Source organism: Budorcas taxicolor, chromosome 5 (assembly GCF_023091745.1).
Source record: "Budorcas taxicolor isolate Tak-1 chromosome 5, Takin1.1, whole genome shotgun sequence".
NCBI classification, from domain to species: Eukaryota; Metazoa; Chordata; class Mammalia; order Artiodactyla; family Bovidae; genus Budorcas; species Budorcas taxicolor.
The window spans coordinates 49821229-49838174 of NC_068914.1; the positions used below are offsets into that span (position 1 = coordinate 49821229).

The 16946-nt window shown below is 39.6% G+C and overlaps 1 protein-coding gene across 1 annotated transcript in view; it reads right to left on the bottom strand.

Annotated features, from left to right (window-relative positions):
• KCNC2 (potassium voltage-gated channel subfamily C member 2) overlaps nucleotides 1-16704 on the bottom strand; it is a 235150-nt gene extending 218446 nt beyond the window's left edge. Inside the window, exon 1 of the mRNA XM_052640262.1 lies at nucleotides 16045-16704. Within this exon, the coding sequence (XP_052496222.1) occupies nucleotides 16045-16704 (660 nt within the window). The remainder of the gene's footprint in view (nucleotides 1-16044) is intronic.
• Nucleotides 16705-16946: the final 242 nt, after the last annotated feature.

Genomic DNA, 16946 nt, shown 5'->3' on the forward strand with positions numbered 1-16946 from the left:
ATGAAGGCCCAATTTCCATGTAATTAGCAGGACAATCAGTGCCATCTATTATCATCAGTCAGATGTCTCTCTACAAAATAAGGACTAACGCATGTGGTCTCATTGGCAATGTCTCGGTGTAAAAAATTAAAGCAGGCTAACAGGTAAATGTTATTTCCGCTTGACTCTATTGCTTTATTGGGGAAATTTAAATACCACAAACATCTGTTAAACCATCAAAGTTCATGTCCTTACAAATGTATTCTCAGTGGGCAAATGATAAATTAACGTGTCACTATTCTCCAAGTAATAATTTTCTAGGATTTTGTATTAATGTTAGTCTAACAAGCCTCTTATAGTCAATGATAAAATCACACACTATACATCAGCTTTGAATTTCTTTTTTTTTCCATTTAACAATTTTTCTTTTTTTAATTTAAATTTATTTATTTTAATTAGAGGCTAATTACTTTACAATATTGTATTGGTTCTGCCACACATCAACATGAATCCGCCACGGGCGTACACGTGTGAAGCAGAATAGATAAAAAGAAGATGAAGGTGGGCCCAAAGAAGATAAGAAACAATGACTTTGCAAGGAAAAATCATAGAGGAACGCATCCTTGTAGACAACGGAACTCATGGAATTGTTCATATGATAATTAAAAAAAAAAAAAAACTCACTTAGGAAACTACCAGATGCTGTGCGCTACTCTGGAAAATGGCAACAAGAATGGAATGGTGCCCCCATGCATGAGTTCACAACTAGTGCAAGGAGCAAGGAGGCTATATACATACAGTCAAATTCTACTTGGAAGATAGTACACTTCATCTCCTTGGTCAAGTCTCGTTAAAAATCATGAAAAATTATCACAGGGATAGAAAATAGGAAACACTGGTATCATTGACCCAGAAATAATAAGATATAAAGCAAACAGAATTGAGATGCAGATTCAGGGGAGAGGGAGAATGGAATTCAATATAGGTGCAAGAGAAAGCTTTTCCTGAAGTTGGTCAAGTTCTTCCCAGAGAGCTACAGAAGCCAGAGGCATCTCAAACTCAGAGGCAACAGGCCCGAGGACAAGAGTCGGCTGTCGGACAACTTCTTGGAAGACCCTGACTTCCTTCAGTGCCTCCTAAAGAATTTACCCTCAGGCTATAGCCAGCAAGAATAACTCTCTAGTGGGCCTCCCAGGTGGTCCAGTGGTTGGAAGTCCACCTGCCAGTGCAGGGAACACAGGTTCAATCCTTGGTCCAGGAAGACGCACATACCACAGGGCAGCTAAGCTGGTGGGCCACAACTCCTGAGCCCACTCCCCCAGAGCATGCGAGCTGCAACTGCTGAAGCCCACGTGCCTAGAGATCACGCTCTGAAACACGCAAAGCCACTGCAGTGGCCAGCCCGTGCACAGCAACAGGAGAGTAGCCCCCACGCCTTGCAACTAGAGGAAAACAAAAGAGAAAGACCACACACAGCAATGAAGACACGGCACAGCCGAAAATAAATAAATAAATATTCTTTAAAAAAGAAGAGCTCTCTAAATTACCTAGAGAATCAACAGAAGACAGTTTCTAATTAGGCTTGCTGTGACAGAGGACAGTAATGTAAATTTCTTAGTGTCTCATATTTACTCAAAGTGTACAGAGAAAAAGGAGAAAGGTCACTCTGTGTTAATCAAAATTCATTAAATTTCTTTCCCCAAATACAGATTCCTTTCTTGGACCCTGAGAGTGTCCCTAATTTACCCAACCTGGTCCTCCCTATCCACCCTGAAGGGAATTCTTTTTTCTGCACAATCCTGTCTGTCTACCCACAAAACACTACAATCACTGCCAACTTCTTTTAAAGGAAAAGACACCTGAAGAAAATAAATACTATAAAAAGGGACAAAAGTGAAAGAATAGAAAAAAATCTACAGAGGAACCCAGAGTTAATACCAGAAATGAAACAGAACTTTGAAAATTATCTAACTAGTATCTTCATAAAGATTCTTGAAGACATCGTATCCATTAAGTGAGAACATACCAAAATGGAAAAGGAGAAATCAGACAATAAAAGATTTATCGGATACTAGGAAATTGTTGCCCAAATGGACAAATTAGCATCCTGGGTTAAATGGTATCTCCCCAAAACGCATGTTCAGCTCAAACCTCAGAATGTGACCTTATTTTGTGACCTCTTTGCGGAGGTAATTTAAGTACAGCCCACAGTAATCCAGTATGACCACATCTTAATTTATTTAATTTACTCAATTTATTTAAATTAGCATGTGGTCATACTGGATTACTGTAGGATATAACCCCCCAAATTGGTATCTTTTAAGAAGAGACACCTGAGACACTCCAGGACAAGAACTGCCAGCAGACTTTTCCCTCAAAACCCCAGAAGAAACAAATTCTGCTGAGGCCAGGATTTCAGACTTCTAGCCTGCAGAGCCATAAGAGAATAAACTCTCTGGTTTCAAGTCATCAAGTTTGCGGTAGTTCGCGACAAGAGCTCAGGGAAACTAATGCAGCCAGTTAAATGCTACAATACTATAGCTACAAAGGGATATAGAAACTCAGAGGAGAAAACAAACTGCTTTTGAAAGAGTTTAGAAGGTGCCAAGTAAGACTTGATAATTTTACAAACTACTGAAAGATGATTGAGTCCACATGTAAAATCGAGGAGGAGAGAGTGCAGCCTGTGAGAATAGTGTACAAAAACACAGAACATTGTGAACACATCTCTTACACTCAGGAATGGCAAGAGCATGCTGTCTGAGCAGTAGAGTTGCGGGAGCTGTTATTGCATTTGTAGATGATGGGCAGATTCTGGAAAGCCAGACTAAGAAAAACACGTTTTAATATGTAGCCACTAGAAAAGGATAACAAGCTTGTAAGCAAGAAAATGGCACGGTACAGTAATGCTTCAGAAGGAGCTACTCTGCCTTGGATCTGAACTCACCACATTCTTCCCAGTTTAATTCCTTTGGTGCCTGTTCCCATTTTTGTTTTTCTTCCTCACTACCTTTGCTCCTTCCTGGACTTTATCTAGAGGAAATGTTAATTTAAAACAACTTTCCAAAGAGCCACAGAATGTCATTCTAGTTCAATTTAAGCTTCTAACTTTGGAATCTACATGAACTACTATACTGAATGAGTCAGTTACATGTCAAAAAAATTATACAAAAATTGATATTTTCTTGGGCATGAAACCAAAATAATCTATAGCAAGACAAAGCTGACATTTCTTTTAGAGAAGACGTATCTCTCACTATCTTTTATGGTGGTGAATTACTGCAACCAAAAATTTTAAGGGGCATACTCTGCATAATTTCACAACAATAAAATCTATGAAATAGCTATTAATAACTGAGTAATTGGTACTGAAATATAAAAGAAAAATCACAAAACATAATACAAAACACTACAGTGTTAAATCCATAAAAGAATAACTACTGATTTCTCAAATCATATAACCACTGACTCTTGAATCAGAAAAAAGTCATAAAGGTTGTCTTGTCCCATTGGGCAAACAGAAGCTAGGGAGACATTCTTGACTTCTCTCTCTGCCTTACTCAAATGGCACCTAATTAATCAACAGTTCCACTTTAAGTGTCTTTATTTCACTTCATCACTCTGGCCACTGTTTTAATTGAGATCACCAGTATCTCTTGGGCTGGTGGCTCAGATGGTAAAGAATCTGCCTGTAATGCAAGAGACCAAGGTTCAATCCCTGGGTCAGGAAGATGCCCAGGAGGATGAAGTGGTAAGTATCTTTTCCAGTATTCTTGCCTGGAGAATCCCATGGACAGAGGAGCCTGGTGGGCTATAGTCCATGGGGTCGCAAAGAGTCAGACACAACTCAGTGACTAACACTTTCACTTTTTAGTATCTCATACCTGGATTACCACACTCACATGCTAAACTATAGCTCTTGTGACAAACTTGCACTCATTTTCCCCAGCCCAATCCTGTCTTCAAGTATAAATATTTCAGAATAATAGTTCCAACTGCAAAGATGCATGCCATTGCTCTGCTTAAAATCCTTCCAAAGCTCTCCAGTCCCAGAGAAAGACCAGACCTTCCAAACAGAGCTTGCCAAGGCTTTCAATCCAACCTCAACTCGTTTCTGGCAACACCTCCACATCCCATACACAAGGCGGGGGCTGTCCTGAATTATTTACAGCGTCTTGCACAGGCCTTGCCTTCTTTCCCTTTTAGGATTTTATTTCAACTCTTCTCTTTAAAAAGTCTGGCTATCTCCTCTGGTACCAAGACAGGTATATTTCTTCCAGGAAGTTTTTTCCCACCCTTGGCAACCTTCTACTGGAGCTCTCCTGACACTGCACTTTCATTTCTTTTCTATTGTTCTCTTCCAGGACACTACAGCTGCTTAAAAGCAGGAAATAAACCATTATCTTACTACTTGTAAAATGTTTGGTAAAGGACATATACATGTTAGATATTGTTCTAATTAATTACCATTTATTCATGTGGAATAGAATTATTCCTACAATTTCCCAGATAGCTATCCAATATTCATACATGAAAAAAACCTCAGCGATAGACAACTTACTTTTTTATGAACAATCTAAATGCTAGAATGTTCCCTTAAGGTACTCTATGTAACTACCCAATCCCTCTCAAATAACCAGTGCTTGGCATAAGGAATAGTGACGATTGTGATGATGATGATAATAGTAATAACGATACAGCTAAAACTGAGAGAACTAGACCCTGCTGGCTTCTGAACATGAATATGCACAATCCACCCTCATAACAATTATTTGAGTCAGATACAATTATTATCTTCCCCGTCCAAATGAAAAGAGGGAGGCTTAAAGAAGCAACATTGTGAAAGCGATACAGGCAAGCGGTACACTCAGGATTCAAACTCAGTGAACTGAGTGCAGTCCTTCACATTAATTCACTCCTGTCTCAAAACCAACTGTCAGCTAGTATTTTGACTCTCTGCCCTGAAAAAGAGAAGTAGTAAAAATGATATCAAGAAGAAGACGACAGACTGAAAAATAAAAATCTAATTTAAAATCTTTATTTTAAATTAGTTTCCGAATTCATCTGTCTATGGAACTCTTTTGAGGGCAACACCTGTTAACATTCTGGATTGCTATAGATCTAGAAAACACACTTTGAGAAATATTGGTTCAAGCATGATTATTACCCTGTTTCAATGTTAAACTGTATTTGCTTTGGCAGCAGTTACATCACAGTACTGACATGAACCGGGTCAGCAGCCAACTACAACGCCAAAGATGTTCATCTTATCTGAATCCTATCCAAATCCTATTGGAGTGAGACCTGGGAAGTCAGAATTCTAGTCATCATCTCAAGTTATTCCTAGGCACATCTAAATTTTAGAACCACTATCTAACTGGTTAGTAACACTATTTTCAAATACACTGAGATAAACATTCCTGCCCTGGACTAAATATCCATCTCATCAGAAAAATCTCAGTTATAAACCCAGAGGCCCTCTTTTCCTTTCAAACCTATTCTCCTGCATTCTGGTCCTTTTATTGCCCCTTATGGCATGGCACAGCACCCTGTGTCAAGCCCCCATGTTTGCACACTACTCTGTTGACCTAATCCTTGACTGCTGGAAAACACATCTCTTGCATGTTAACTACTAACATCTCATCTCCTCTTTACAGGACAGTGGGATCCTCCCAAATCTGTGTGTCCACAGTATGCCAATATCTATATTATAGTTTTAATGCATTATACTGTAACCATGGACAGGCAGTTGTTCTTTTCCAATAGAATACAAGTGTCTTGAAGGTAAATGACAAATTTTAACCCTTACATTCTCTGTACTAACCTAGTTTTGGCCAGTAGTTAAAACCCACGAACTGTCAGCAGAGAGATTCAAAAGCATTTGACAGCTTTCATCTTTGAGGCTTGGTTCTCGTCCAGTTGGTTTAATTGAGAGAAATGTACTAATACCTAGCACGTTATTTCATCAACCAAGCAATGCAATCAGTCCTGAATATTCATTTGGAAGGACTGATGCTAAAGTTGAAACACTAATACTCTGGCCTCCTGATGTGAAGAACTGACTCATGGATGGCATTACCGACTCAATGGACATGAGTCTGAGTAAGCTCCGGGACTTGGTGATGGACAGGGAAGCCTGGCATGCTGCAGTCCATGGGGGCACAAAGAGTCGAACACAACTGAGTGACTGAACTGAAGCAATGCAAGCCAAGGCAGAGGAAACACAAAAGGTTGCAAACAAAGAAACTCAGCACTGAAGCACAGCCAAGTACTCAAAACTAAAGACAGAGAAATTTGAGATGAATTAAACCAATGAGTAATACATCAACAGAAAAATGAATAGGTATTGGAAACAATCACTAAATTTTAAAGACTAAAGAATTGATAGTATGCACATATTACAACTAAAAACTAAGCAGTGGGCTCTCATAAGAAAGTGGAACAATTAAAGAACCTTGTTTTTTGAATTGAGACTAATCTATTTTGAATGTCATTAAAGCCTGTTAGTGCATTAAAATACATTTAATTTCATTGCTTGGCATGAATTTTATATCTCTAACATTGTACTCTAAATATCAAAGCACAGTGAACACCATCTTGAACCTGGGAATTAAGTATAAGTTCACAAATGCGTCTCCATCATGATGAAACAAATATGATGGTTGTTCAACTTTGATGCACCACTAATCATTTTATGTAACCCTGATAGCTCACTCAGGCCTGATAGTAAAGTTGTAGCTTAAAAAAAAAAAAGGCTACTTGGTACTTTAGAATCTCTTGGCACAAAAAAAGGGCTAGCTAAACCTCTGTTCTGTCCATTTCCTACTCAATTTATATATGAAAGATGGGTCTCACTAAGAATATTATAATTTTCATAATTGCCCTCTCACTGTTCACCTCAAGAGGGAAGCAGGACAATTGAAACAATAAATCAAACTGTAATGATGTCTTGTTCTGCTTTCCTAAATATCAATTTTATCCAAATTAGTATAGTAAGGAAGCCTCCTTTTGCCAGTGTTTCCAATGCCATTATTTTGTCCTTGTTTCCAATACAGTTATTATATAATATTCACTTTAAGCAAATGGCATTTTATCCTTAATCAATAAATATAAAAATAAGCAACCCCATATCTGAATTTATGCAGCAAACTTACAAACAAGATACAAAATTTACAGAAATTGTGAATAATCCTCGGCCCTTTCATTGAACCCAATCAGACAAACTGCTCTAGGAATAACTGAAAAGTGAAAGTGATAGTTGCTCAGTCGTGTCTGACTCTGCAATCCCATGGATTATAGCCCACCAGGCTCCTTATATTCATCCAAATAGATTTTACATCAACATGTTGTCTTAAGCTTAGAATTAATAGTATCATTTGGATATCTTGACAATATTATTTAGAATCACTTTATATAAAAAAGTTTTTGCATTTTATCATTTAATGAATGACTTTAAAATTCTGGACAGTTTTGGTATAAAGGAAGAGAATATCTGTGGCCAAAAGGTGGTATATTTTCATCACTGAGACTTTCTCCATGGAGACAACTCAAAGGAGAACATCTTCCACTGCTGAGGCTAAATCACAGAACATTTGCCAGGAAGGGCTATCTTGAATTTTGCTCCAGTTTTTAAAGATATCAACAATGTTGTCAGATGCAGAAAGAATGGCAAAGCTCTAAGTTCTGATACAAAATCCACCAGTGTCTTCAAACAGAAAATTAAGACACTGAGATTCTGCATAGGGTTCTCTTAATACATGAACACGGAGGAAATGTCAGGTTACACAGACGTCTCTATCATTATGAGCTTTCAAAAGAAAAGGTCAGTCAAGTAGCCATAGCAATTATGGAGTACTTTTTCCCCCAATACTACCAGCAACTTCTTCTGTTTGACTTCTATAAAATGCCTTCTTCTGTTTGACTCCTATAAAATGCCTTCTCTCAAACACACACAAAATTATAAGGCTGCTTTACATTCCACCAATAGGGAAGGAAGCACTACCTTTGGCTAACTATCTACTAAAGCAGGTTGAAGGAAAAGTTTTTTAGTCTTGTATTTACTGACCTCACTAAAACATAAATCTCATTTTAGGTCTTAAAAACAGTTCCAACCATCTTTATTCTAATTTACCAGTTATCCATGTGTAAACCCAAACAAAATGTTGGGCTCCAAAATCACAGCAGGTGGTGACTGCAGTCATGAAATTAAAAGACGCTTGCTCCTTGGAAGGAAAGTGATGATCAATCTAGACAGCATATTAAAAAGCAGAGACATTACTTTACCTACAAAGGTCCATTAAGTCAAAGCTACAGTTTTTCCAGTAGTCATGCATGGATGTGAGAGTTGGACTATAAAGAAAGCTGAGCGCCAAAGAATTGATGTTTTTGAACTGTGGTGCTGGAAAAGACTAGAAAGTCCCATGGACTGCAAGGAGATCCAACCAGGCCATCCTAAAGAAAATCAGTCCTGGGTGTTCCTTGGAAGGACTGATGCTGAAGCTGAAACTCCAATACTTTGGCCACCTGATGTGAAGAGTTGACTCATTGGAAAAGACCCTGATGCTGGGAAAGATTGAAGGCAGGAGGAGAAGGGGATGACAGAGGATGAGATGGTTGGATGGCATTACCGACTCAATGGACATGAGTTTGAGTAAGCTCCGGGTATTGGTGATGGACAGGGAAGCCCAGAGTGCTGCAGTCCATGGGGTCACAAAGAGTCTGACACGACTGAACGACTGAACTGAAACCCAACCATGATCTGGTTAGTTACACGTGAGAAGAGAATGCTTTATAAACATTAACCATCACCAGTAGGTTGAACGAGGGCTGCACTTAAAAATTCCAAAGGCAATAAAGCCAACAAAAGTAGAAAAACATATTACAAAAGACACACACACACAAGGATAAAGGGATAAAATAGGAGGTAAGTGAAAAAACTGGCAGGTTAGTTTTGATGTTTTAAAGGTAGAACATTAAGATGTAGAACTGGTAGAGAAGGCAGCAATGGAAGGATGCATCTGAGGGGATCTGGAAATAGAATAATAAGATAGCAAACTTTCCCTGCTATTGTTGAACAATAGGACATTGAAGAGGACAGACCCTACCCCAACTATTTCCAACAGGCTTGCTACTTTCCGAAAGCTAAAATTTGTGCAGCTGATATTAAACCCAATCCAGACTAAGCAATCGAGATGGAATGGGAAGAGTGCCGGGAGTCAGAAGGCCTAAATTCCAACCCTGCTACTGAGACTAACTAGCCATGGCTATGAACAAGTCAGCTGCTTTTTTTGTGATTTAAGGTTTCCTGACACAATGACCAGTTTCCTTCCATCATCACTTTCCTTCTAAGTCTCATGAGCAACAGAAGGCTGTTATACATACCAATGTCACTAAAAGACGGTGTGGTGTGGTGGTGTGCATGCTCAGCTGTGTCTGACTCTTTGCGACCCCATGGGCTGTAGCCTGCCAGGCTCCTCTGTCCATGGGATTTCCCAGGCAAGAATACTGGAGTGGGTTGCCATTTCCTCCTCCAGGGGATCTTCCCGACCCAGGGATCGAACCTGCATCTGCATTGGCAGGTGGATTCTTTACCACTGAGCCATTAGGGAGGCTGCATTCAAAGATTATATACCACATACTATGTAATACACGCATGCTCACACACAAATATTCTCAATCAAAACTTTAAGCCATATTCCCACGAGTCTCTTCCTTCACTTATCCATATAAACATTTCATAAATATATACAAACACAGAGTATGTATCTACATTATGATAGTGAATATATCTTTATTATGTAAATATGTATAGGCTGAAATAGAAAAACTATTTTTTCTCAAAAGAGAAATAGGGTGTACTATATAATACATATCTATTTTTCTCTTGAAATATTCTTCATTAGTGAGTACATTAAAACACAAACTTACAAAGTGTGCGTACTATTCTCTATGCTTATCCTGACTGAGTTATGAAAAAGATTAGAACTGAATAATTTGACACTATTTGGTAAACACTTAAATGTGCTAGGCATATCTGTAAATCCTCAAGTGAATAAGACTTTCCCTTCTGTATAAGATATGGGAAGGGGAAAAGGCTGGTGTCTTTGACAAGGCGCTTTTCAAATGGAAATAAAACTGAGATTACCTAATCAGTTACCCTTGTGGGTGGATGGCTATACACCTGCACTGAATCTTAGACTTAGCAGATGACAGAGCCGATCATCTTTATGGGTTTCATGACAGAGCCACAGCAAAATGATTTCCTGAGATCAATATGTGGTTGAAAGAAAGCTGTTTTCAATGGAAACAGGAAGCTAGGAGCCAACCTGTTTCTATGGTAACCAGAGCAGCAGATACCCAACAGCTGTAGGAAAAGAAAAGGGCAGCAAGTTAAAATAAAAAAAAATAAAAAATAAAAAAACAAGAGAAATCCATACTAGTTTACCTTATTAGTGTGATGGTCCCTAGAGGACAATCAAAATGAGTGCAGACATGCTCTTTTCCTACCCAGGGATTTTCAGCAGTCACTATGCTTGTTTTTTCCTCTAAACTTCAAAATCTTGGAGCTGGAAAGAAGTTTGAATACGCATCTAGTCCAATGTGTCATCCCCATTTTTTCTTTCAAAATAAAGCCAAAGGAAATCAAGAATTAGAAAGACAAAGTAAATTCTCAAAGGTCACACAGCTAGCTGTGAAATCAGAGTTAGTGCCTAGGACTCATGAATTCCAACTCAGGCATTTTTCCAATGCTCTTTCCATGTATTCTCTACTCTGCTCTCTTTTCCTCCCAAAACCCACAGTTTAGTCACTTTCTGTGAAAATTTTGACCACACAGTATTAAAATTAATCACCCCCCTTCAAACTATAAGCAAAAGGCAATGCTATCCTGTCATAGAAAAATCTTGACTGTTTTTCCGAAAGAAAAGCCCTTCATACTTCAAAAAGAATTGGATTAAGTTTACATAATCCACTGACGGTTACAGTTTAGATTATCTTGCCATTATATATTTCCTTATAGAGACCTGTGTTTATACTCTATCAGTCCTTTCGTGCTATTTACTATTTCATTCAGATACATTTTTAAAGGTTGCCATAATAAAAAAGGGTAAATGATGCAGAATTTGAGAATAAAAATGAGATCTGAAAACTGCATTTACTTTATTTGCAGTAGTTAAAGTAAATAGTAATGATACATATTTCTAAATGGGAAAGGTTGACCTGCTTATAAAAACTACACTTTTCCTCGTTTTCAGTTGCTTTGAAAATAAGCTTCTTGACAGAGAAGAAAAATTTCTCTGACTCTCATTTAGTTTTGTCAGTTTGGGTCTACAAATGAGCTCTTGGGAAAATATAATAGAAAAAAAAAAAAAAACCCATACATAAACTGTCCAACTATTCACCTTTGGCATGATAATGCCCCAGCAACAGATTAGGTCACCTAGTTTGGGGTCAAATACACTACCAAAAATACAGTTCTACTAAAGTTACTTGCTTTTTTAAATTGTGTTGAATGAGGCACTCTCTAATGTTATCCAATGCTCAGAATATATGAATAAAATCAAATATATCTGTGAAGTATATAATTAGTGGCCTGGAAAAAGTCAAGGGAGGCTTAGATGCTTATATAGCAAATGCAAATACACCAGACTCTTAACTGCAGACTCTTTTTAGGCGTCCGAAGTTTGGACTTGCATTGCCATGTGGTTAGCCATAACTTTTAATTGTGAGATTAAAAAGATGGTTAGATAGCATCACTGACTCAAAGGAAACGAAACTGAGCAAACTCTGGAAGATAGTGAAGGACAGAGAAGCCTGGCAAGCTGCAGTCCATGGGGTCGCAAAGAGTCAGACATAACTTAGTGACTGAACAAACAACAAACTTTTAACTAAAATAGAAGGGATGAAGACACTCGAACACACTGTAAATAATTCAGTTGTTTTCTCTGCAAAGAATTCAGTTTTTAGATATAAGTACAGTCTGTCTCATACTCTTCAATAATATTGCAAAGAGGGAGCCTATAAATCACTCCGAAAACAGAAAAATCAAGGCTGAAAAAGCCTAACACGTTCATAATAAAATGAAGACTAACAGAAGCATAAAACTGTCGTTTCTTTTTTTTTTTTTTTTTTTTTTGGCCACACCCCACAGTTTCCAGGATCTTCGTTCCCCTATCAGGTATTGAGCCCCAGTTTCTCCTAACCAGTGGACCACCAGAGAATTATCAAGATCATCATTTCTAAATGCAGTATTTTCCTGAACATCTCAAGCAACATTTCCACATGAGTTTTGGTTTTTTTTAAAGGAAACATCTTTAGTATCTCTGCAATTCTGCTTGTTGTTATTCTGTTGCACTTTTAATTGAATAGATAATATTTTAGGAAATATTTTATTATAGAGTGGTGAGCTTACTGAGGGCAAAGTACTATATCTGCTCATGCACTTCTAGTATCTTATATAGTTTCTGGTCTACAATGACTGCAAAAACAATATTAATTGACTAAATAAAATTCTAAAATTTTAATAATTAACAACAATATTTTACAAACAAGTTTATTTGGCCATTATTTCTTTTAACTGGAGCAAGGCTCACAAAACAAGAATTAATACGTTTTCTTTCTTTAATCTTAATGTGTGACTCAAATTGTCCTTACCATATTATACTTTTTAAAAATTAAATGCTACATCTAAACCTAGAAAATAGTTATTGAGATCATTCCTTTCCTGTTTTGTACTTTGAGGTAGAGGAAAAAATGTCCCATAAAAAGCAAATTACATATATGCAATTCTGAATCCAATTCTAGATATTCAAATTTAAATTTTAATAGTTTTAAGGAGTATATTTTAGTAATTCTGTGGAAATAAAACCATTTAAAATGCTTTTTACTATTTGTAAATATCATCCAATGCCATCAACAGGATAATCTCTCTTCTTTCCAGATCTCATTTTCTCCACAACAGGTTTCCATGACAACTTCTATTTAAATTTTTATAAATTTCTAATATATTTTAAGGATACAATTCATAAATGCAAAATATAAACTTATTTACCAACTTAACCTGAACAATTTAGACTGCTCAAATATGTATTTACATCATAAATTAAAAGCAACAGAGGAGGGGGAGATACCAACCAAAATAAAAGGCAAAAATACAATGCTGTAAAATTAAATTAATTATCTAGTTCCTATCACTGTTGTTTCAGTCTGCCACTTCGGACTATAAAAGTTAGAAGTAAAACAAATCTACTATATAATCAAATCATTTTCCTCAATACTGGGAAAGGGCAAGGACAATGATGAAACGAGTGTAACAAAATGAAAATAGAATTTGCAGTTAAAATTGTTCATCTCAAGTACATCAATAAAAGATGAACTAATGTAAAATAAAAAGTAAGAGGGTTTATAAAAGTTAAATACTTCTATTAAGAATGACATCAGTAAGACCACAGCTGAAACAAACTACTTGATAATTGATTTTATGTCTCCTAGAATCATGTCCATGAAAAATATAATTTCATCCAGTGACTTCCCAATGTAGTTCTATTTACCAAAGTAGTCAGATAATATTGTCAGTCAATCATCTGAACTAAAAGTGTACATAAAAAAATATTCAATCACATGTAAATGGAATGGTGACTTCTGAGTACTCTTTTTTAAGCAACCCCTAATAATTTGAAAAGCAATTTTTCTGAAGACAAGTCTCATAAATGTTAGCCAATCTGAAAAAAAAAAAAGGAAAAACATTACATATAAACTGGTCAATAAAAATCAAAAGTTAGAACAGTGTTCATTTTAAGAAAACTGGAATCCCATATTTGCACTCTAACGTTGGGTAGTACAGCCAAAGACCTGGAAAAAAATGTATATGTATGCATATATATATACACACACACACACACAGAGATATGTCACAGATGACCTTTCAAAGTTAGAAGACTAAGGACTCTCCTACGCTGCATTAAATCTCAAGAGCAACACTATCTGCAGAGATTTCACAAGCCAGATAGTCAGTTATAATCAGTGGTTGCGGTGGAAAGGGCCTGGGCAGGGTGTCATGAGACCTTCAGCATAATTTTGGCTTTGCTAATAACTTGCTCTATGACCTTGGCCATCACTTAGCATCTGCAGTCTTCATTTTTCCCATCTACAAACTACAGGTTCCTCATGAGGTGACCTCAGTGAAATTTTCCAGGTCTCTCATTCTCAGCTGATTCTGTTTCTAATGGCTCTTTGACCTTAAATTAATCTCTAATCTATCTGTGTTCTTTTCCTCACCTTAAATGGATGCAGGTCAAATTCTTAATATTATTACAATAAACTCTTGGTAAGATTTTTAAAAAACTATTTTCAAGTTAATGGGCTACCCTTAGACCATTAATTCATAGAATCAAATTCCATAGCAGTAATAAAAATTGAACGCCTTGAAGCTTTTCCTGTGCAGCCTAGCCTCCAAAAACTGCATTTTATTAACATAAATAAAGATAATAAAGCATCCTGGTTTTTTTAAACCACATAAAATAACACAATTATATGATGAGTCGGAAAACAAATGCAGATTATCTTTTTAGCCGCCAATTGGAAAAAGCAGTATGGCACACAGCTGGAATCCAAAACAACAAAGATAATGGTCATGAGTCTGTGGTTTAATTTAAATAAATAAATAAGTCTGCACTTTTTTTTCCTGAATGCCAACTCTTGCTGAATTCATAGACTGGTCTTAAAAGCAAGATCTCAGAGTTGAAGTTATTAATTCTATATTCAAATATGAGAATGTGGACATACTAGAATTTATGTGCGCACTTAAATACCAGATCCCATAAAGTAGCAATGCTTTAAATTGTCTCTTTGATAGTCTATATCAAATTGCAAACAAAATACATGCTCAGACTTCTAAAGTGGTATCAGAAGCACATCTTCTGACATGTTATCAGACAGCTGCAAAATGTCTCAGAGGGAGAGACTTCTGACATGCAGAGGAACACAATAATGAGAATGGAGCCAAACTCAAGCTGGGAGAAATCCCATTCTGCCCAAGGAGGTTCTTTCCTGGGTGTCAGAAGGAAACCAGACACAAGCAGTTGCAAAGATTTAACTAAATACAGTACTCCATTCTCACATAGAATTAAAAACCATTCACATACTGCATAATCTGAGGTTATTGATACCTTTTATTTCCTTTAAAATTAGAGAAACCATTACTAGTTACTTTTATCATCTCTTCATTGGGATTTTGAAGAATTAATTCGACTAAATTTAAACTGTCACTCAAACTAGAAACTGAAAAGAAATATTGAGTATGGGATCAAAACGTATACAATAAAATAAAGTTGCCTACAGTCTAAATTAGAGACTCCCACTGAACCAGGATCACTGAAGTGTCCAATCGGCACTGAACCTGTAAAACACAGAGCGCCAGGGGAAAGACCACAGACCAAAATTCACTGTGCAGGTGGACTATCCCGTCAGCTTACTGGGGCAAGCAGACTCAGCACTGCTCTCCCTTGGATGGAGACAAGCCCAAACGATATTCAGGAGGTTCTCTTTCCAAGATGAACCTGTTCATCTCCCGGCCCAGCCACAGACATGTATTCCGTTTCCCTCTATGGCCCTAAGTAGGGCCACTGCTCTGCATGAGTCAGGCCTGTCAGACCTCACTGGAAAGATCAAACCGTGATGATCCGGAGGTCTGGAGGACCCTCGGAACTCAAGAAAAGGTTGGAATAAAAGAGAAATAGAAATTCCACATCATGAAGCGTAGTAGCGATTTCAGAATGAGCTTTCAACAGACTTGCCCAGAGCAGTGGACATTTGCCCTGCTGGTCCCACCTGGGGAAGTAAATCTAGGTTTGATTTGAGGAGGAGAGGAGGGGGAAGCGGAGGGGAACGGGGGTAGAAAGGGGACGAGGGAGGGGGGCCCTGAGTTTGCCCTGAGCGACGGGGCCCCCGCCTCCCGATTCGGGACACCCCGGCCCGCTCCCCCCGAGGCCCTCTGCTGAGAGAGCAGGACGTCTCGGAAGGGGTGGGGAGAAGCTGGACCAGCAGGGAAGGGGGCGCCTCTGGCCTTACCCGGGCGGCTCTGGACGAGTAGGGGTCCTCGAAGAGAGCCCACATGCGGGGCTGCAGCCTCCTCCAGCGGCCGGACTTGCCGTCTGGGCCCCCCAGGCCCGCGGCGTCCTCGATGCCCAGCCTCTTGGCCGCCAGGTCCTCGTCGTCGCCGGGGTCGCCGCCGAGGAGGTCGGGGGCCTCGAAGATGTCGAGCGCCTCCTCGGCGTCGCGGTGCTGCCGGTAGGTCATCCAGCAGCAGGGCTCCACGTCGGTCTCGTCGATGCCCCAGAAGGCCAGCTCCTCCTCGAAGAGCGGCCCGCACACGTCGGCCGGGCAGTGCAGCTTGCCGGTGCGGTAGTAGTTGAGCACGTAGGCGAAGACGCCCGGGTGCCGGTCGAAGAAGAACTCGCGGCCGCCCCCGGCGGGGTGGTCGCCGCCGCGGGCGCTGCAGTTGCGCGCGCCGCCCTCCAGGCAGCCGCCCGGCCCGGGGGACCGCGGGGGCGGCCGCGGCGGCGGCGAGCGCGCAGGGGGCTGCGGCGGCAGCGGGTCGCCCTGGGGCTCGGAGGCGGCGAGCAGGGCCAGGCGCGTCCCGGGCAGGGTCTTGAGGGTGCTGCGGTAGGTTTCGTGCCGGGTGCCCCCGACATTGAGGATCACCCTCTCGTTGCTCTCGATCTTGCCCATCTCTGTGCCTCAGACATGACTGGGGGGAGGCGAACACAGCGCCAAGTTAAAGAGCGCGGCTGGCGGAGCCGCGCTGTGACCCCCGCCCCCACTCCCAGCCCCAGCGCCCCAGGATGCAGCGTGGCCCGGGAGGCGAGGGGCCAAGGGGCCTGCCGCGAGCAGCCCGACGCCCAGCCCTGTCCCCGCCTCAAGCAGCACTGAGCCTTCCCCAGGTTTCTAGAGAACTCAGGAGACAGCAGTCC